Source organism: Psittacula echo, assembly GCF_963264785.1.
Source record: "Psittacula echo genome assembly, chromosome: 4".
Taxonomy (NCBI): Eukaryota; Metazoa; Chordata; class Aves; order Psittaciformes; family Psittacidae; genus Psittacula; species Psittacula echo.
In genome coordinates this window covers 94,640,435-94,659,265 of record NC_137738.1, presented here as the reverse complement: position 1 = coordinate 94,659,265, position 18,831 = coordinate 94,640,435, and the positions used below count along the sequence as shown (strand labels likewise).

Sequence of the window (18,831 nt, the reverse complement as noted above, 5' to 3'; positions counted from 1 at the left end):
ATTTGACACAAAACAGAACAGCTTCTTAAATGACAGTTACTTCCCCTTAAGGGAACAAAGCATTAAAATGTCATTTCCTGACAAGAATATTAAGTAGTTTATTTAGAAGAAATGAGTTGAAAATAGCTATCAAGAGACATGAACTGAAATTTTGTTTGGTTTTAGCACCCACTTTTCATGTCCATCTTTGTGCACCTAATTTTTTTCTTAAATTAATCCCATTAATTATTAAACATTTGATTAAAAAAATGTTAGCCAATTATACTTTCCCTGAATAATGGCTGAAGTTATATATCTAACAGTGCGATGCCAAGATGTGAGCTGAGGCAAAAAAGTTTCTATTTGTTGTGAGTTACCACTATTTTTAATGGAACAGAAATAGGAGTGATACAGCTGCACCAGAATTGGCATGTGCAGTCTCCTTGGCTCCAAAAAGGTGAGAAGCTACAATTGCTCCATGCTGCCTTTTCTCCTCCGAATCAATCTAACCTGATAGCAAGCTCCCCCCGCCCCCCCACTCTGTCCCCATGCTACATTTGTTATATTAGCTCCTTGTAGAGGTTCCTTCTCAATTCCAGGACCTCTGAGTGTCTTTTGCTACCAAGCTAGGCTGATGCAGGATGTGATTTAACACGGTCAGGAAGGGCTCCTTCATGTGTTCATCTCCAGGTTGTGTACCTTCTGAACAACAGTCTTTGTGCTCAGTTAAAGAATGGGTCCAAATCTTCTTCCATGTTGACATCAGGCACCAGCTGATCTGATACTTCCTTAGCACCATATCCTGAATTTGATACATTAAAATCTGTAGAAAACCATGGATGGTCCAGAATTTCCTGTGAAGTCAGCCTTTCCGATGGCTCCCGACGCAGTATGCTACGTATGAGGCATTTTGCCTTGGGGGATAGAGTTTCTGGAATGTTAAACTGCCCACGACGGATCTTGCTGAAGAGGGAACTAGGCTCTATGTCATGGAAAGGATAGCGTCCAACTAGCATGGTATAAAGCATGACACCTAGACTCCACACGTCCGCTGCTTTGCCAGAGTAGCTGCCATTTGTGTTCAAGATCTCTGGACTCACATAGGCTGGGCAGCCATGCTTATCAGAAAGAGAGTCATCATTTCCTCTTAAAATATAAGCATCTTCTAGGCTTTCCAATTTCACTCTAGTCCTGCAGGTAAAAGAAAACAAAAATCACTGAGGTAAGCAAACATCAAAACACGAATTCCTGTCTGTTACAATCATACAGCGAACATTGCTACACATTTACAGAGCTGTAAGATTTCAAATATAGATATGTCCAGTAAACTCATTAGTAAAGTCTTAAAAAGATAAAAGCAACTGTCATATTCATGTGCTTGGTAAATTTTACACAGACATAATTTCCAAAAGGAGACATAAACCTCAAGATGTTTTCTGTGTAGGCTGCACTCTAATGTACCTTAAAGTAGGACTTATGCCCAAATACAACCCTAGCCCTGACAAAGTTATTTTTACACCTTCACAGTAGTGAGCAGTTGCTTGTAATTCCACAACTTTCAACAGGAATAAAATGGTCACTCTGACCTGAAATCATCCCTCTGACAAACCAACATTTTTCTTCATTCCAGCATTAAGGAAAAGCAATTTTAACAGATTTCAGTTTTCCTAAATAGACCTTAGAGCAAGGAGAGATCGGGTGAGCTGCATGCTGCCAGGATTAACAGCAAGCTTATCTACCCAGCTGAATCAGAGGAGCTCCTCACATTGGAACGACAGAGAGGCTAGGAAAGGGCTTGCAGAGAGATGACAGGGATGCCTTATCTAGACTGCAAACTCCTTCTGCCTGCAAAGCACTGTGAACTTGTCACTGTGCTGCAGTAATTATCTCTGCAAGAGAATTTTATTCCCTTATGGATATCACACAGGAGCAGAAAATATGATGCAGAGTTGCCTGCCATAGCACTAGATGAACATAACCTTTCTTTCCTTTTAATCCTCACTGCCGGCATCTGTAACTATATTTAAAAATCTGTCCCTGTTAAAGGCATCCAAAAGGATTATCAATTAGCTTTAGAGCATTCGTCAGCAATGGTTGGTTTTGAGAGCAGAATCTCTACAACACAACAGCACTTGACCAGGGCATCTGGATAGAAGAGGGACCTAGCAGTGGTGCAGGCTTTCTTTTCATCAACTCTGGATCATAATTCAGCTTTGGATATTATCATCCTCATCCCTCAACCTCACCGGGCTGTATGGTCACTCTTAGCCCCGTGTCATGGCCATGATCCCTTATGACAGACTGGCAGGGACTGAACTTAAACCCAGAAAGCAGTACTCATGTCTCTTGACTAAAGCACATCATTTAACAGTCATTAATAGAGACAAGGAGAGCCCTGTTTCTGAAATGTTTACTGAAGACAACATTGCTTGGACTTGAGCTGCAAAGACAGCTGGACCAGCTTTGGCTTAGACTTGGTTCCAGGGCAGCTCAGCACTATCTCCTCTGAACCAACAGAAGAGCATTCTACTCCATGGAGTACTGCAGAGGCAACTGTGCCATAAACTCTCATAATGACACTTGGACCTTTTCAACAGCTAGAGACATTTACCAGCAGAGGTGAAAGCCCCTTTGGCAACATGCCTCGAATCAGGAAGTCATAAATACAGAATTCAGAATACCTGGCTCCCAAGCACAGTGTGTCAAGGCAGCTCCTTCTCTCCTTCAATAGGCCAGTGTTTTCTTCTCCAGTTCGGATGCTGATGGGGTTTTTGCAACACACCTGCTTCCTGATTAATTATCCATTGCCAGCTTAACAGCACTTCTCCTGGCTATGGACAACCACCTCATTAGCATTCAAACAATACTTTAGAGCAGCAATACCTCACACAGGAAGCTGGCTGCAAGGAGAAACTTAACTACAATTATCAATACCACAGCAATCTCCCTCTGTACACAGCTCAAAGGGTCCAAAACAGGAAGGAGAATAACTAGAGAATGAGTAATTCACGATGCTCAGCTTCAACAAGTTCCTGTACCTGCACAACATAGGAAAAGCAGCGAGAAGAAACACCCAGAAGAAAAAACGCACCAAAGAGGGCAGAAACCAGAGAGGAGGAAATGAAAAGGAAGGTAGCAACATAAGTTGTGGTTCCATTTGCATTGCCCACCTCAGTTTTTCCATAGAAAAGTATGTGTAGCAATAAAACGGTGAGGCCAGCTACTCAAGCATGCATTAAGTCACTGAACTGCCAGACAGGAAAGCATCGACTCAATCCCACTAACAGAAGCTGAACACCAACACACACACACACACACACACACACACACACACACACACACACACGCAGAGGGAGTGGGGCAGGGCATGCTATTTATAAGCAGCTTACAGGAGGGAATTCACCCCACACACATGCTCCCCCCTGCCATCCCAGTGTCAACAGTGCAGAGAAACACTGAAACTTTCCCATCTTATTTCACATTTCAGAGAGCTGCCAAAAAATTTAGAGAAACGGTTCAATGAGAGCTTTTGTATTACAGAAAATTACTGGAATTCCCTTATCTTTTATTTTCTACAATGGATGCAGAACAAAACCACGAAGAGCAGACTGCAAGGTGTGTCAAAGAAAAAAAAAACAAAACCACAAAACCTTTTTCTCCAACAGAAATCATTTTTCGATAATAAACCAGAAGCAGCATACAAAAGCCTTATCCCTGCCTTGCTTTTCTTTCAAGGTGCTGCAGCCTACAGCCCTCCACACATGCTACAGTGGGTTTTGTTTAAGCAAGCAAATGGAACAACACAGCTGGCCCTTACCTGCCTGCTCCTACATAACCTGTGGCCAAATGAAGCAAATGCTCAAACCAGGTTTTTCATCCTGCTCAGTTGACAGGCTTTGAGGAAACAAAAGCTCCCAAATTAAACAAAACCACAACCAACCTTTGGTCCTCCTCCTCACTAGTGCCCAAACCCTCAACAAGTAACACCTTCCTGTATAAGTGCTGAAACGGCTCCTCTACAACCAGGTGATGCAACAGTGCAGGCAAGGCATTGGACACAGCACTCCACGTACATACAGGTTTCCCTTGCAAATTGCAGGAGCTGCATCTCTTGAACATGCACTGTCAGGTATATGGCCTCAGCATGACCTTCTCCCCCTCCCAATTACCACTAAAAGCAACTCAGGTGTTCCCCTCTCTGTGAACCAGCAGTAGAGCTGGGGAGACCCAATCCAGCCTGCTTTCATCAGTGATGGATGACTTCACATACCTCAACCTTGCATACAGAACACAGTCTGTGACCGTGCTACAACTGGGTACTACGCAGGTGTAAACAGCAAGCCTCACTCTCCTTTTTACAGTCATGTCACGTTTTCTCAAAGAGGAGCAGCCTGACCCAAAAGCTGCTATTTCCCAGCTCACAGCACCCCATCTCTGCAAGAGTTTAAAGCTCTGACTAGCCTTCCCTTCCTCCACATTTCAAGCATTGCCTAAAAAAAGCTGTTTTCTTCAAGCCAGAGAGCTTTTCTGTTCTTTGAGGGGGAGAGAGGAAGAGTGAGTGGATGGGTGGAGGGGAACAGGGAAGAGGGGAATCTAAATACACAGAAATGCAGAGAAATGCTGGATGAGAAGCAATCTCTCCCTCCCCCACACACTCTCTCTCAGAGGAAGCACTGAAATCAAATACCCAGGAAAAAGAATAAAAGCCAACAACAACAAACAGACCCTCAAAATTGCAAGTAGTTTCTGAGAACACAGAACCTCACAGCAAACGGTGGGGAGTGCATCCAATTGCAGAGTAACCGGACAAGCCTAAATTCAACACTTGGCAGGCAAGGAAAAAGATTCAAAACAGAACACTGAGATGTGAAATCACAATCAGTTTCAAAGTGCCTCCCATCCCAGAGCAGAAAAAGGACAAACAAAAACCTTTCACTTTTTTAAAAAAGTCGCATTTCTAAAAAAACTCTTATTCTCTAAATAATTAACTCACATCAGTCAACTGAAAGACCCACAGAAGAGGAAAAAAAAAAGAAGCTTCCCAAAAGCATCAGCATTTGAGTTTGACTATTTAAATGGTTGCAACAAAATTAATCCCTAAAGTTCAAATGTAAGCTACTGCCAAAGCCGGATGAGAATCACTTTGTACACATATTGTAGGGCAACAAAGACTTTTGTCAAGGCTTACATAATTACAGTACATAATTTCAAGTTTTAATGCAGACTCTGAATAAGCACTTGGAAAAAGAGCATTATGCATCTATCAGATCATTGATAAAACACTGCATTAGTCTAATGCATTAAAAAAAATACAACCCTGAATCATGGCTATTTAAAAAGGGGAAGCTATTCCGCCTATGAATGCTTTCCCATTACTGGTGAATGAAACCACAGAAGTGCAATCAGAGGGCAGCAGCAGCAGCACTCGGACGGGAAATGCATCTTTGTCCCCATAGAAACCGTCAGGGAAACCCATGAAAAACAATACCACTCTGAATTTCTTATCAATATGCCATTCATTACTTGACTGCATTCAGACTTTGCTCTTCAGTAATGTAACAAAACCTAATCAATTAAACCTCTTCCAGAAGATTCTTCAATGGTACCTCCTGAGTTAGCATCCATCTCTGGCACACAGCTTTGTTGCACATCCCACACTTTTTTCAGTGATTCGGCTATTCCTCCCAGCAGAGCTTAGGGACTAATGGCTAACTGCTATCCTGCCTTTTGACACTGAAGCCAGGGCTGTAAGAACCCAGTGTTCACACTTGCTCTTCAAAAGCAAACACAATTTCCATACCAAAATCAGTGGAATTATTCAGAGATCCCTGAGCTTCAAAGGCTGGAGAGGGAAAAAAAAAAAAAATGTGGAACATTTAAAGCAGAAATACTGACTGAGAGTTTGGGTGTTTCAGAGGAAAATATCCCACTACAGTGAGTAAACAGTGAGTAGTAAAGAAGCCCATGCCTGAATCAATGGAAACAGTTGCTTCTATTCTGTCCCCAAAGCCATCTGTAAGGGAAATAACACCTGAACCACAGCTGAGCCACTGCTACCATTTTGGAAACACTAACAGCACACCAGACCCACAGTTTTAGGACAACAGCATACTCCAGACAAGTCAGATCAGCTGCTTTGGGAAGAGCTGGAAGAAGCCATACTGCTATAGACACTCCAGGTACACCATCCACTTGTTATTCACGCTGGACTAAATGATGATCATGACATGATCCAGGTTTTGGCCTCGCACCTCTTAAGAACAACCAACCATCATCCAAAACAACCATCATCGCCATCTGAATTGCCATTCTATTATCATAACTGCAGGTAAACACAAAATGGCAACTTCTAAAGGTAAGGGGTGCCTCGCAGTATTCCCCCTACACAAAAAATGAAGGCACCCAAGCAATGCTATCTCATATTTCAACATTACTCTGACTGAGGCCAGGAAAACTTTTCCCAAGGTAGAGGCACTCAAGCCACCAACTGCCCAATAGATCAGGGATTGCTCCTGTGTGGCCAATAATTTACAGGTCATTTAATCAAGGTCAGTTGGTAGCACCCCATCATAAAGACAAAACGATCACAAATGCAATCACGCCATTAGAGTCACAAGGAAGGGAAAAGAGAAAAAAAAAAAAAGAGAGCTGTTTCCAATGGTGAGCTGCTCTATCTTTTCTAATTGATTTTTTTAACTAAGGGAATCTCTCCTAAATAATGCAGAAGTAGGCTGCTGCTGCAGACACAGTAAGATGGGGAAGGATGCTAACGAAACTCTGTTCAGATGATTTGCAGCTTGGTGCAAAGGCTCGTTCTGAACTCAGAACTACCCGATCTCCTCTGGGGGCATCAAGGCACACGGGATCAGAGGGGAAATGTTATGCCATCAATTTAAATCCTGATCCTTTCACCATAAGATCCTTCCCAGTGCATAACAGCACACAGCCTGGGAATTCACCACGCAACATCCTACACAACTTCAGGGGAAATAAAAACCGAATCCTGCACAAACAGTCTCTTGCATAATGAAACAGGTTCAAGGATATATTTCTAAAGACTACCGGGACTTGCAGGCAGCACAGGTTTACAGGAAGAACCTTGTTCCTAAGGGAAGATTCCCTCACTGGTACTTCCTCAGAATGAGGAAGCCTCTAACATCCCCCACCCTTCCTCCAAAGAGATGCTATCACGACACTAAGCCCAGCCCCACACTCCCTTCCTGATCTGCAGGCTTAGGGCTTTTAACTTGTTTAAGCTGAATTTTTTTTCTACAAAATTCCACTTAAATGCTCTGAGATCACCCCCTCGCACACCTCCAGAAAAGGCTGGGGCCCCAAAGACCTCAGCTTTGCAACACTCAAATAGGATTGCTGGGAACAGCCTGCCCTGTATGCCATATACCGGGGGCACATTCTGTGCCTTTACTGCCTAAGGAGTCAACACGTTCCTCAAAAAGTAGGTAGATAGAGGTTATGTGTATGTTTGGGTGCAGGTTCTCAAATCCAGTGCAGACCCTTCCACAGAAGGTCTCGGTTCCAACACTGTGAGCAGCTCATTTGGCTCAGGGCAGCTATATCACCTCACTTTTATCTTTTTAAGATCGCATTGAAGGTCAGAGTTATAAAAGGCTCTGCTGTGAACTGCATGCTGTGTTCACCATCTTTTCTAGTCTTTTCATGCAATGCATGGTGAAGCTCCATAGGAAAAGGAGACCAAAACTTTGTTAGCATACTGCAAGTTGTAAAAAAAGCCTTACATTTTCTGAGCCTGCAGTAAATGCTCAACACCTCCAAGATAAAGCAGTGGCATTATTTCACAACCCCACTGGAAACCTCTCACTTAGATGTGTGTAAACCTGTCTCCAAGCAATATATATTTACCAAAAAGCAGGTGCTTAAGACTAAGTACATCCCAAGTTGGCTGCTGTTTACAATCTCCACCTTTCCTCTCCCTCCCAAGCCTGAAGCAATCTCACAGTGTGGTAATAAGGACAAATAGAAGAAAAGGCAGCAGCAGAATTTCACCATGACAGTCCAGAGCAGCTACCACTAGCTGGGCTCCCCGCCTCCCCTCCTGGCCCCCAGCACAGATGGCCACAGACAGCCTCAGTGTCTGCTCGAAAGTCAACACGGAGTGTTTTGCACCAAGTCTGGGGATGGAGCCTTCAAAACAACCAGCCATTGAACTCTTAATGCAAGATGTCTCAAGTGACATCTACTTCCAGGGACTGCAAAGTACCTGTCATCAGAGAGCTCAATACTGTGATAGGCTTCTCATGATGGGCCCTCAACTATGCCAAACACATCTGGCACTGCAGTCAACACATAACACAGCATTCAACCAGAGGCCCCTCTCGGAAAGCCATAAGTGCACTGGGGTGGCCAAGCAGGACATGGAGACAATCTGCAGCAGCACAACCCAGCCTAAAGGAGGCCCCCAAGCAGGACTCCCCTCCAGCATCAAGCATGGCACTGGGCTGCACCTCTATGACTATCTAAGCCCTCGGGAGAAGATTGAAGCACTTGACAGGCCTGGTGTGATGTTTTGAGGCCTGCAAAGAGCCTCCCACGCCCCACTGGGAAGGGTACAGCACACCTAAGAAATCCAAAGTGCATTGCTTCCAGGAACACCAGGCCAAAACAGAGGCTTAGTAACCAAACCACATGAAGGCAAAAGGGAGCATGAACCCTTCTGTGGAAAACAGCTGTGCAAATGCCTCATCCTCTACCCTAATTCTGACAACAGAGATTTGCTGCCTGTGAAGAAATTCGCTTTCCTCCCCATATCCTAGGAATAATAATTTCTAGGTTGAAATCTGACCTATGACTCTCCACTATTGAAGAATTTACACTCTTTGCTCCTGCGGCCCCAGTCAGGGTAATGTGAAGAGGTTAAATGACAAAACAGATGAAGACTGGTTTTATTTCTAAATCTTCTGGTACTTAAAGAGCATTTCTATTTTGTTTGATTTTCTTCCACTTTAGGACTCTTTCTAGGACTTGGAAAGCATTAACTTACCTGTTCACTGTGGAATTGTAAGCAAAACAGCATGTTCTAACACCACATGGAAAAGTAGCTGATGGTATTACACCTTGATAAATGCTGGGGAGGAAAATTACTACCAACTATAAGAAAATGAAACGTCTACTTCAAAAAAGGTTGGTAGATGCATTCTACATTTATTTGCGGGATCAAGTACGTATCACCAGAACTGCAAACAGCATAACTAGGTCATCTTAAAGTATCATCCACTCAAAACTGAGACATTTTGGAGGAAAAAAAAAAAAAAAAAAAAGAAAAAATCTAAGAGAAGCAAATAAATATGTTGTGCTAACACAGTCTTTCTAAATTAGTGTATTGTACTGTCTGCATTTCCCAGTGCAGAGCAGAAAGTGTCAAAACTCCATTTACTGAATCCCACCTGCCTCATATTTACTCAAAGAATATAGGAAAATTACAATATCTAAATACCAAAATTATTTTAATTTTCCCTTCAACAAGTATGATGAATGTGCAAGGTCTTTAAGCTTCAAATATTATGACAGCTAATATTTTAATATAATTAAAGGCTTAAAAATGCACTAAAGAAATTAATAATTCCCTGACAGCAAAAATGTTCTTGTACTAAGAAAACCACTGGAACAACCAACACAGAAATGCTTGATTTAATTCTGAGATCTCTGAGGTGGCTCTTTATCAAAGCATCTACTAGATATCAGATCGATGAATTGCTTTATTGGCTATAAACTACGCATAGTGCTATTTTTAGCACAATCCAAAAAATCCTGTCCATTCTGCAACATGGTTGTGGGACAACAGCTAGGAGAAGGGCACAGTCACTCTGCTCAAGGGCCTACTACAAGAACAGGCTGTACAAGGAAATCTGTAAATATCATAACATGAAACACAGCAAAAATACTCATAAGCAAGAGCCCCACAACATTAGCATTGACCTGGCTTAATATCCAGGACAAGAAAGAACTACCAACAGGGATGGAAGCAGAAAACTCAGAAAACCACGTTTTATTTAGCTCATCTCCACTCTTTCAGATTCAAGTTTTATTTAGAAGTTTAAGGACCCAATTTTTAAAGTATTCAAGAATCTTATAGGTACTTTAGAAAGTCTGGTGAGGCCTAGCATGGCATTTTCCATATTTTCAGTTCTCTGAAAGTCACTGCCCTCATTTAATGGATGTGCTGCTGCTTGTGAACCCAGTCTTACGAAACATTTCCAGCCACGCTGTAATGTCTTAGAAGTTCTGCTTCATCAAGATCAGCTGCAGATTTAAGGAGCTTAACTCTGAAACTGTAGAACTAGAAGACTGGCCATTTCATCTATAGTTGACAAATAGAACCACAGACACACCTCCTCCCCAAAAACACAACCTTAACCCTAACCTTCTTTTACACAAAACAAACAAAAAAACCTCACCGAAAAGAAAAAAAAAAAAAGACCTTAGGTGCTTGGCAACAGGACACATCATTTTAATGGAATGCAAATTACCCTATCTTCAAAATTTCTGCAGTTCAGGACTAAAAGAAGCTAAAGTACCTTGAAACACAGACAAATTGGTTTTGCTTGTTTCCGCACTATGGAATTTTTTATTTCATTTTAGGTGCTGATGTATTTACACACAAGCAGTAGTAAAGAGGTAGTACCTCATCACAGTCTACCTTTGATTTAGCACATCAAGAGAATGTCACTAGTAAGATTAGGATCCCTACCAAATGCTCAGCACTACCAGGCTCCAACATTACTTCCTTCCACCTTCCTACCTCCCAGTTCATTACAGACATCCCAAGGCACCGCAATTTGCAACATCCAAATAACACGCATTCTTAGCAGTGACCCGAGTAGGAACAAAGAGCACTCATGACACTGCTAGATCAGGAGTCTGAATCTTTGCAAATTCCAGCTGTAATTTAGATAATAGGAATAGGGTGGAAAGAATTTCAATGCTGTATGCACCCATCTGTGCAAAACTTCACAAGCTCTGATTTCAAGCTGCCAGGATATCACTGGGATCAATTGAAAGAGTATGTACTAAGAAATACTTTAATTGATTTATTTTTAAACAAATGGAACTGCTTCCTCATATCCTTCACTTTCTTTCTGGCTCCTCCAGTCTGACAGCTCTCAGCTACGAGCAGAACAAGTATCTTACTAAAAAAAAAAAAAAAACAAAAAAAAACAACAACAACAACAAAAAAATAATAAAAGAAGTGAGTTTTCCATTCATGTGTTGCCTGCATGCCGGATTTCCCATCTTTTCTTCTACCAAAAAAATCTGCGAGTATTCAAGAGAAAGTTTCAAACCAGTAGGTACTTAAAGTGAACAGCAGGAAAAAAAAAAAAAAGAGGAAAAAAAAAAAAGACTTCAAGAAACAGGGAAAGAACAACTAAGAGCTCCGCTGAACAGGCAACACACAGCAGTGGAGTTCATACATGCTTCTCAAAACATCATTTTCACCTCTCTTTTTCCTGCTTGGTTCATTACTGGTGTCAAAGAGCAAGAGATCATGCATATCCCCATATCCCAGGCACTGCCACTGATGGCAGCTTCTGAAAGGCAGGCTGCTCAGCACATGGGCATCCTCACCAGAACCAGCAGCTTCAGAGTACATGAGCTTGGAAGGGTGCAAGCAACACACGAACACCTTTGTGAACCCAGAAGGATCAGGAAGATTTTTCATCATAAATATAGCATCAGATTGAAAGTGATGACTGATTACAGCCTGATGATCAGAGCATGTGAAAAAAACACAGTCTCTGGTTCTATTTCTGTCTCACACTATTTCATCTCTGTTTATTTAGCAAAGGAAGGATTACAATATCGCTGTACTTACAAATCAACATTACATCCAGAAGAAAACTACATTGTGATTATCTTAAAAATAACCAGCAAGTCGTATCTGACCTTTAAAGTGAATTATTGTATAATTACAAGACACTGCTCAAAAGTGAGTAACTGTGATTTTGCAGAGGACAGTTATGTTAAAAACATTCATAAAAGCAAACACTGCTATTATAGTATGCACCATTCTTCTTGGGTGGCTAAAGGATTTGGCCCTGTTCCTCATGTTGCATTCAGTTCCTAGTGAGCAGCAGGGTAGGAGTTCAAAAGTATTCAGCAAGGGCCCACGTCTGCTCCCACTGCACTGCCCTGCGTTCACACTGCCTCCACTTGGAGCAGCTTTTCCAAATCCTATCCTTCATGCAAAACCACACAAGTTTATATCCCCAGGAGAGGAAAAAAACAACAGAATACAACAGAAAACAATCCCTCCCTCAACTATTTTGTATAAGTTTCCTTCTTATCTGCATCAGAGATGCTATAATGGTGTTTAATTAATAAACTTTTACTCTACGTTGTGAAAGTGCAGTTTACATCTATCTGCTTTGCATTTCTCTCTGAATGGACATTAAACTAGTTTCACTTTAGGCTTTTTTATTTGAAGAGAAAGAAAGTGCAATCATATATATTGGGGCCATTGTAGAAAAACAAGGAATATCTATTTGCTTTGTAGAGAACTGCCTGAACAGAATTAAGAAGTGAAAATGTCTTTTATTTTCAGTTTTTAAAGAGATTAGAAGGAGTTTATTTTGCAAAACTAAGCTTGTAATAAAATGAAGTAGAGATAAACAGGATAGATGGTTGTCATTTTTATTTTAAGACTGGGAACTTCTCATTCCTAACTGAATTGTGTGTTAGCTTTTTCTAACTCTCAGATCACAGACTTACTGACCCTACAGAAAACTTTTGTGCCTTGGCTTATAACTTCCCCAAAGCAGTCCCAGATGGAATTGATAATGCACTGGGATTTTTTTAACAAAGATCTCATAACATCTATTTCACTTCAGCAACAGTTTGAACAAGCTTTCAGACAGTTTATAGGATTTAGCTAAAAGAGAAAAACATCTCCCCATCCTCTACCAAGGCATGAAGAAGCGCAAAGGCAGGCTCTGCCCCTATTTAGTTAATTTTTTTTTCATAATGGTCATCTTCTATTTAATCCTGCTGTGAAAGCCTGACATTGCTCTGGCAGCATTTATTACTCTGGTGCCTTATGTGGAAGTCACAAGCAACACATGACATAACATAAACAGGTAAAAACAAGGAAAAAGATTGGAAGTTTCCACAGGTACAAGAGTATAGCTCAGTTTCAGAAACAGTACTTCAACAATATGCCTAGAGCTTCCAGCATCATTTATTTCCATGTTTTCCATACTACTTCTCCAAATCATTACCACCCAATTATTGAGAGGAAGGTGTGCAGGGAGGAGATAAAAGGGTAGTTCCCCAAGTACCACAACAACTCTGAGAATACAAACAGGCACTCACATAAAAAGCCAGTTTTAGTTTCACTGTGATCACATAATAGATCAGCCTATTGTCTCAGAAGCAGCCTTCAGACCCTTTCAGGGTAGAAAACAAGAACCTGTCCACAAAGCAGTCACTGGTGGTCCTTCCCTCCAACCTGTGTCAGCATTAACCACTTGGCTGTTCTTCCTCTTCGTGCCTCCTTACTGGAATGAGCCATTCCAGTCTATAACCTTTTTTAACATACTGGATCTTTTGCACCTTTCCCCTTTAAACACTAGCATCATTTACAATAGCAGAGCTCTAACACCAGATTATCTATGCAGAGCCTTCCTCAAGCAGACATCCACTCCTTAGGAATGAGGGTGCTCCTCAGACACAGATACTTACTGTATTCCAAAGCCTAAGTCAGAAAATAAAATGGCACATCCAGCCCATGATTGTTTAGTTTCCTCTGCAACCCAAAGTGTAACACCTTGTTGTTGCCATATCATCATATGTGGTACACAAAGTACACAGCATCCTGCAAGCCTGAATATTTGAGCTCAGGCACTCCCACCTATAACATAAGAGAGACTCTTACCTTTCTTCATCCTTGAAAATAAACTTCCGCAGCTTGAGATCTCGCAGTACCAGTCCACCATCATGGCAGTGTGCAACAGCAGAAGCTATTTGATAGAAGAGTTTGGCTGCCTCCTCTTCTTTAAGCTTCTTGCAGGTACGAACAAACGAATGCATGTCCCCATAGCTCCTTTCAAAGAACACATAGGCTTTTGTCTCGCCAAGAATTATTTCAGTAATTTGGTTGATATTTTTATGCGCAGGCAGACAAAAACATGGTGCTAGTAACTCCTGGTAGCAGCCAATATCAAACACCTGCAGAAACAATGACAGCAAAGACAGGGTTAGCAACATGAAGGACAGCGAAGTCATGGTACGTCTAATTCTATTAACAGAACCACCTCCAAGTACAATTTATGCTGCTGCTGAAGCTGCACTGATGTAAACAGGATGTCACAAACTCACAGCACTGAGGACAAGATAAAACAGACTATACAACCCTACACAGAATGTATGTGTAACCTTGACAGGCTAGTCTACAAAACTCGTAGCAGGAATAGTTTCATTAGCTAATAACTGATCAAATTTAGAATGTAATCTAAATTAAGTTGTGAAGACCAGCAACATATACGGGCAGTACTCAGAAGGAAATGTGTTTATCTTCTATTTACCATCCAAATAAACTCATGGCGAACACAGCCAGTAGCTTTATACTGAGAGGAGCTGTCGTATTAAATCCACACCAATACACATGCCTCTCTCTCTTGATTTTATTAACCCATTAAAGCCTTAAGGATTTTCAAGTTTAAAATATCATCTATTGCTATTCATACTTGCTTCCTGCCTTTCTTTCATCTCTGACAAACAGCAGAGTCACTTTCACTTTCAAAGTCTCAGTTTTACAATGGCTGTTTATAAGATCAGAAGGACAACCAGGAAATAGCCCTGCCCGTCGGAGTGCAGACAAATATCCTTCAAAAGGCAAAGAGAAAACCACTCTGAACTCCCTGCATTTTAATCAAGTGCGCCATTAAAAGCAGAGTGTCCCTTTAGTAGTATGAATGTTATCACTGATCTTATGAATGAGCTGTGAGAATTAAAAAAGCTGCTGGGAAACCCAAATATAAAAAGTTACTACAATCTAGTGGTGATGAATGAATCAGTATTTGAGTCAATTGAGAAATGCCCACATTACAAGAAAGACTTCATTGAGAATAACAGAACTCAGTGTGCTGAAAGAGAATATAAGCAAAGTATTGACTGGAGTGAGTTTTATTTTGAATTGTACCTGCTGCAAAGGTACTACAAAGCAAGGGATTAGCATTTCCACCATCACAGAAATTCAATTAATACGTAACTTACTCTCAGGTGTTTGTTACTTTGGTAAAAAGAATTTAAGGTAGTAATGTCTTATTCTAACTGAATATAAAAATGAAGAACCAGTACAGGTCTCTAACCAACTGGTTTAAGCTGCAACTGTTTTCCTTCTAGTATTTGTCTTCCAATAGCAGGTATCTGTATCCTTTCCAAGAAGCAAATCTCCCAGCTTTCTTTGAAGCTTTTAAAAAGAATTCAAAACTCAGTGAGATACACTTCAATCAAAATTTACCTGAGGCTTCAAAACCTGTCATATAATGCTTCAGACGACAATCCTAATAAACTCCTTCTGGAGAAAAGGACCCAAACCCCAAGAAACTAGGGAGGGACACCCCCTTCTCACACATCTTTCTCCCCCATCCCAAACCTGTGCTGCTATACTCCAGCACAGACAAAAACAACCTTAAAGGCAGGCTGCCAAACAGATCCAACACATTTTACGGGAGGTAGATTAGCACTGAGGCATTTTGGTGACATGGTGCGCCAGGGAAGCAGAACTGGGGTGGGGAGGGGGTGTTGCTAAAACCCTTGGTGTGTAATTCATTCCAGAGAGGAATTCATTGACATTTGGATCTCAAAACTCATAACTACTACAATGTAAATGAATGGCTCCTCTACAAAGCGGATGTTATAAAATAAAATTTACATAGGGATGTTCATGTAGCTTGAACCCTCACATAAAAAAAAAAAAAATATAGTCTTTCCAAAATTCTGATAAAAATTAGTTACATTTTGTGATTCTCAGGCTATGTTAAATAAGGAGGTCTGGATATATACCAGTACTACCCTTGAAAGTGCGGAGATGGGAAGGGCTATCACACTGCTACAGTCTAGAATACCTTTTATAAAGGGCTTCTTTGTATCCCAGCTTTTAAGATCCCTGGCCTCTATCCAGCAGATGTCCAATAAGCTACAGTTTGATTTAGTTGTTGCTGGGATCTGGAAGTGAGAAGTTACCATTGTTTGGATGCCACAGAGCCATGAAGCAAATAACGGCATCTGTACAGTCAGTGGGTGCAGCCAAATGAATCTTGAGAATCATCAGTATGTGTCTGTTATCCAAACCAATGTTTCTGGCAAGCAATCTCTAAGAGCATCTTCAATAAGATACCAGATAGCAGGTTTCTTAGCCGGAAGGCTACTTGACAAATAGTAGTCATGATACTGCAGGCATTTTAAAGCACACATTATACTGAGTTCAGGACTGATAACTGCATATTCAAACTAGAAATTCAGGCTAAGAACATATTTTTGGAGCACAGCTAGAAGTAGTGCCTTTCACATATGGAAAAATTGATACTATTCAACTGTCAGGATCAGCTCAAAAAAGTACAGCTTAAAGGGAAGGAAAAAAAATTAAGTCCACTCTTTGTGAGCTGCAGTTAATACTTGTTCATACTGTCATCAAACAGTGCCTTAATCCTGCAAGCCAAACAGGAAACAAAGAAGAGCATAGCCCCCACTTTACTACTTGCTAAGCAAGTTCACCTATAATTTCATGCAGAGCAGCAGCTTTGTGGGATGTGCTTATTCATAAAAGATACCAATGTCCTAGAGTGCAGCACTGTACTACTGCACCAAGCAGAGCTTTCATTCTAGAAATTCTCCTGGTTTAGTTTAGTAACAAAGCATTCAGTTCAGCATGCAATATTGGTCCTTTGCAAAGTCACGGCCCTTTTTTCCCCCCTAAATAATCACACGAAGTCCTAGGTTGCCTGAACATCAGGTTTTATAACTCAATCACTAAGCATATTTAAACTGAACTCTGAGCCCAATCTTCACAAACAGCAAACAGAAGCAATTATTTTTCACTTCCCTGTTACAGGCTAGTCTATAACTTCTTATGACTCAAGTATGAGAAAGAATGAAACAGAAATACCATCATTAATCCATGGAATATAAATAAACTGTAATATGTGTACTTTTCTGGTTTGCAGTTAGACACTAGAAATTTGCCAGAGGCAGCCAAATGGCATAATTCCATATTTTGGGAACAATACAAACAATGCAGCGTGTGTTGCAAGGTTGCAATTTGTTACATAGTTATAAAGAACTACTACTGGGTAGTGCCTCAGTTTGCTAGGCATAAGTCTGGCTCACTACAGACAATGAGAGTCACAATTTAGGAACAAAGGAAAACATTCCCTCAGCCCAAAAAGAGAACATCCCTCCACAGATTGTCACACCTGTGGGTTTCTTTTTCCCCTACAGCTCACCTTTGAATAGTAGGAGCAAACTGGGAGGAGGCAAGAAAAAGCAGGCAGGCTACAAGGAGTGGGATAGCTTATTTTGTCTGCTCTTCTAAAAACCGTAGGTGTGCAGGTTTTATTCTTGCTCAGTTGTGCAATGGGGGAGGATGCTGTTTGCAAACAACCTCCACGGTGAGGGAGCTCGGGCTGATTAATTCGATGTGGCTTCGGGTTTTTTTTTTTTTAATCACTTTCAAGACAAAGCTGATGGCAATATTTCCCTCTGCTTCTCCATCCTCTTGGATGACAAAACTCACACGAACAAGTGACAGGAAAAACCGAGGAAGCCAGCAGGTCCCAACACCTTAAAATTAGCTAGGGATTCCCTACTCCATTTTGAAAAGTGAGAGTGGGGAAGATGAGGCTTTTTCCTGACCTGAACTCACGTTGAGACCTACTTAAAAGCACGGCTCTTTCCAGAACACTATCCCCCCGGTAAGAGGCCGAACTGGCTCCCGGCCACCGCTATAATGTGTCCATTGTCTAGAGCAAGGGAAAAGTTACAAGATGAGCCTTTAATCCTGCCTCCCTGCCTTTTGTTTCTCAACTGTTTAATAATTGAGCTACACGACAGTGCTCGGCTCTCCTGCAAGACATGGGAAACCAACATGCGACAGCAGGCTGACCCGGGGGGGAACAAGGAGGAAAGGAGGAGAGGTATTACCTTGCAAACCAGCTCCTCGCCACTGTGCAGATGTACGGCTCGGAAAACGTGGTCTCCCTCGAGAGGCTCCAACAATAAGTATTTCCCGATGCAAGAAACGCAATGCGACAAGTTCGGGGTCTCCGGCGGGCTCGGCGAGCCTAGATTCGGGCTAAAACTCTGGCTTGGCTCGATGGACCGTATGGACGAGAGCTCCTCGAAATCCTGGGTTTTATTCCGCGGTCTCCCATATCGTGCTATCGTGATAGGGGTTGACCTTTGTATGTTCATGAGTATGGAGAAGACCAGCCGAGATGCTGCACCGGAGCCCTGGCGTGGAGCGCGGTCCCTCGCCCGTCCGGCTGCGGCTGCCTTTGTGTGGCGGGGGGGGGCGGGAGCGCGGCGGCGGCGGGCGACCAGCCTCAGCGCCGCGTCCTGGACACAGGGAGAGAGCGCTCAGCCCGCGGCCCTTTGTTCCTGCCGGCGGCCGGGCGCGGAAAGGCGCGGAACAGTATGGCGGGGCAGCGGCGCCCGGTGCTGGGGCAGGGAGGGCAGAGGCGGCAGCGCGGGGCAAGGAGCGGGGCGGCCGGGCCTTAGCCGCCGCGGCTTCCGCGGGGCGCGCAGCGCGGTAGAAAACAAAAGGTTAGGTAACGCGCTGCGCGCAGCGGGCACTGTCCTTTCTCTCTCTTACGGCGAGGC

The 18,831-nt window shown here is 42.3% G+C and overlaps 1 protein-coding gene across 1 annotated transcript; it reads right to left on the bottom strand.

Annotated features, from left to right (window-relative positions):
* Positions 1–701: 701 nt before the first annotated feature.
* On the bottom strand, positions 702–18,423 carry TRIB2 (tribbles pseudokinase 2; the record flags this gene model as incomplete). Its single annotated transcript, XM_080616666.1, has 3 exons — positions 702–1,170; positions 13,886–14,178; positions 18,154–18,423. The coding sequence occupies 3 exons, from the start codon at positions 18,421–18,423 to the stop codon at positions 702–704; spliced, it is 1,032 nt and encodes a 343-aa protein (XP_080472792.1).
* Positions 18,424–18,831: the final 408 nt, after the last annotated feature.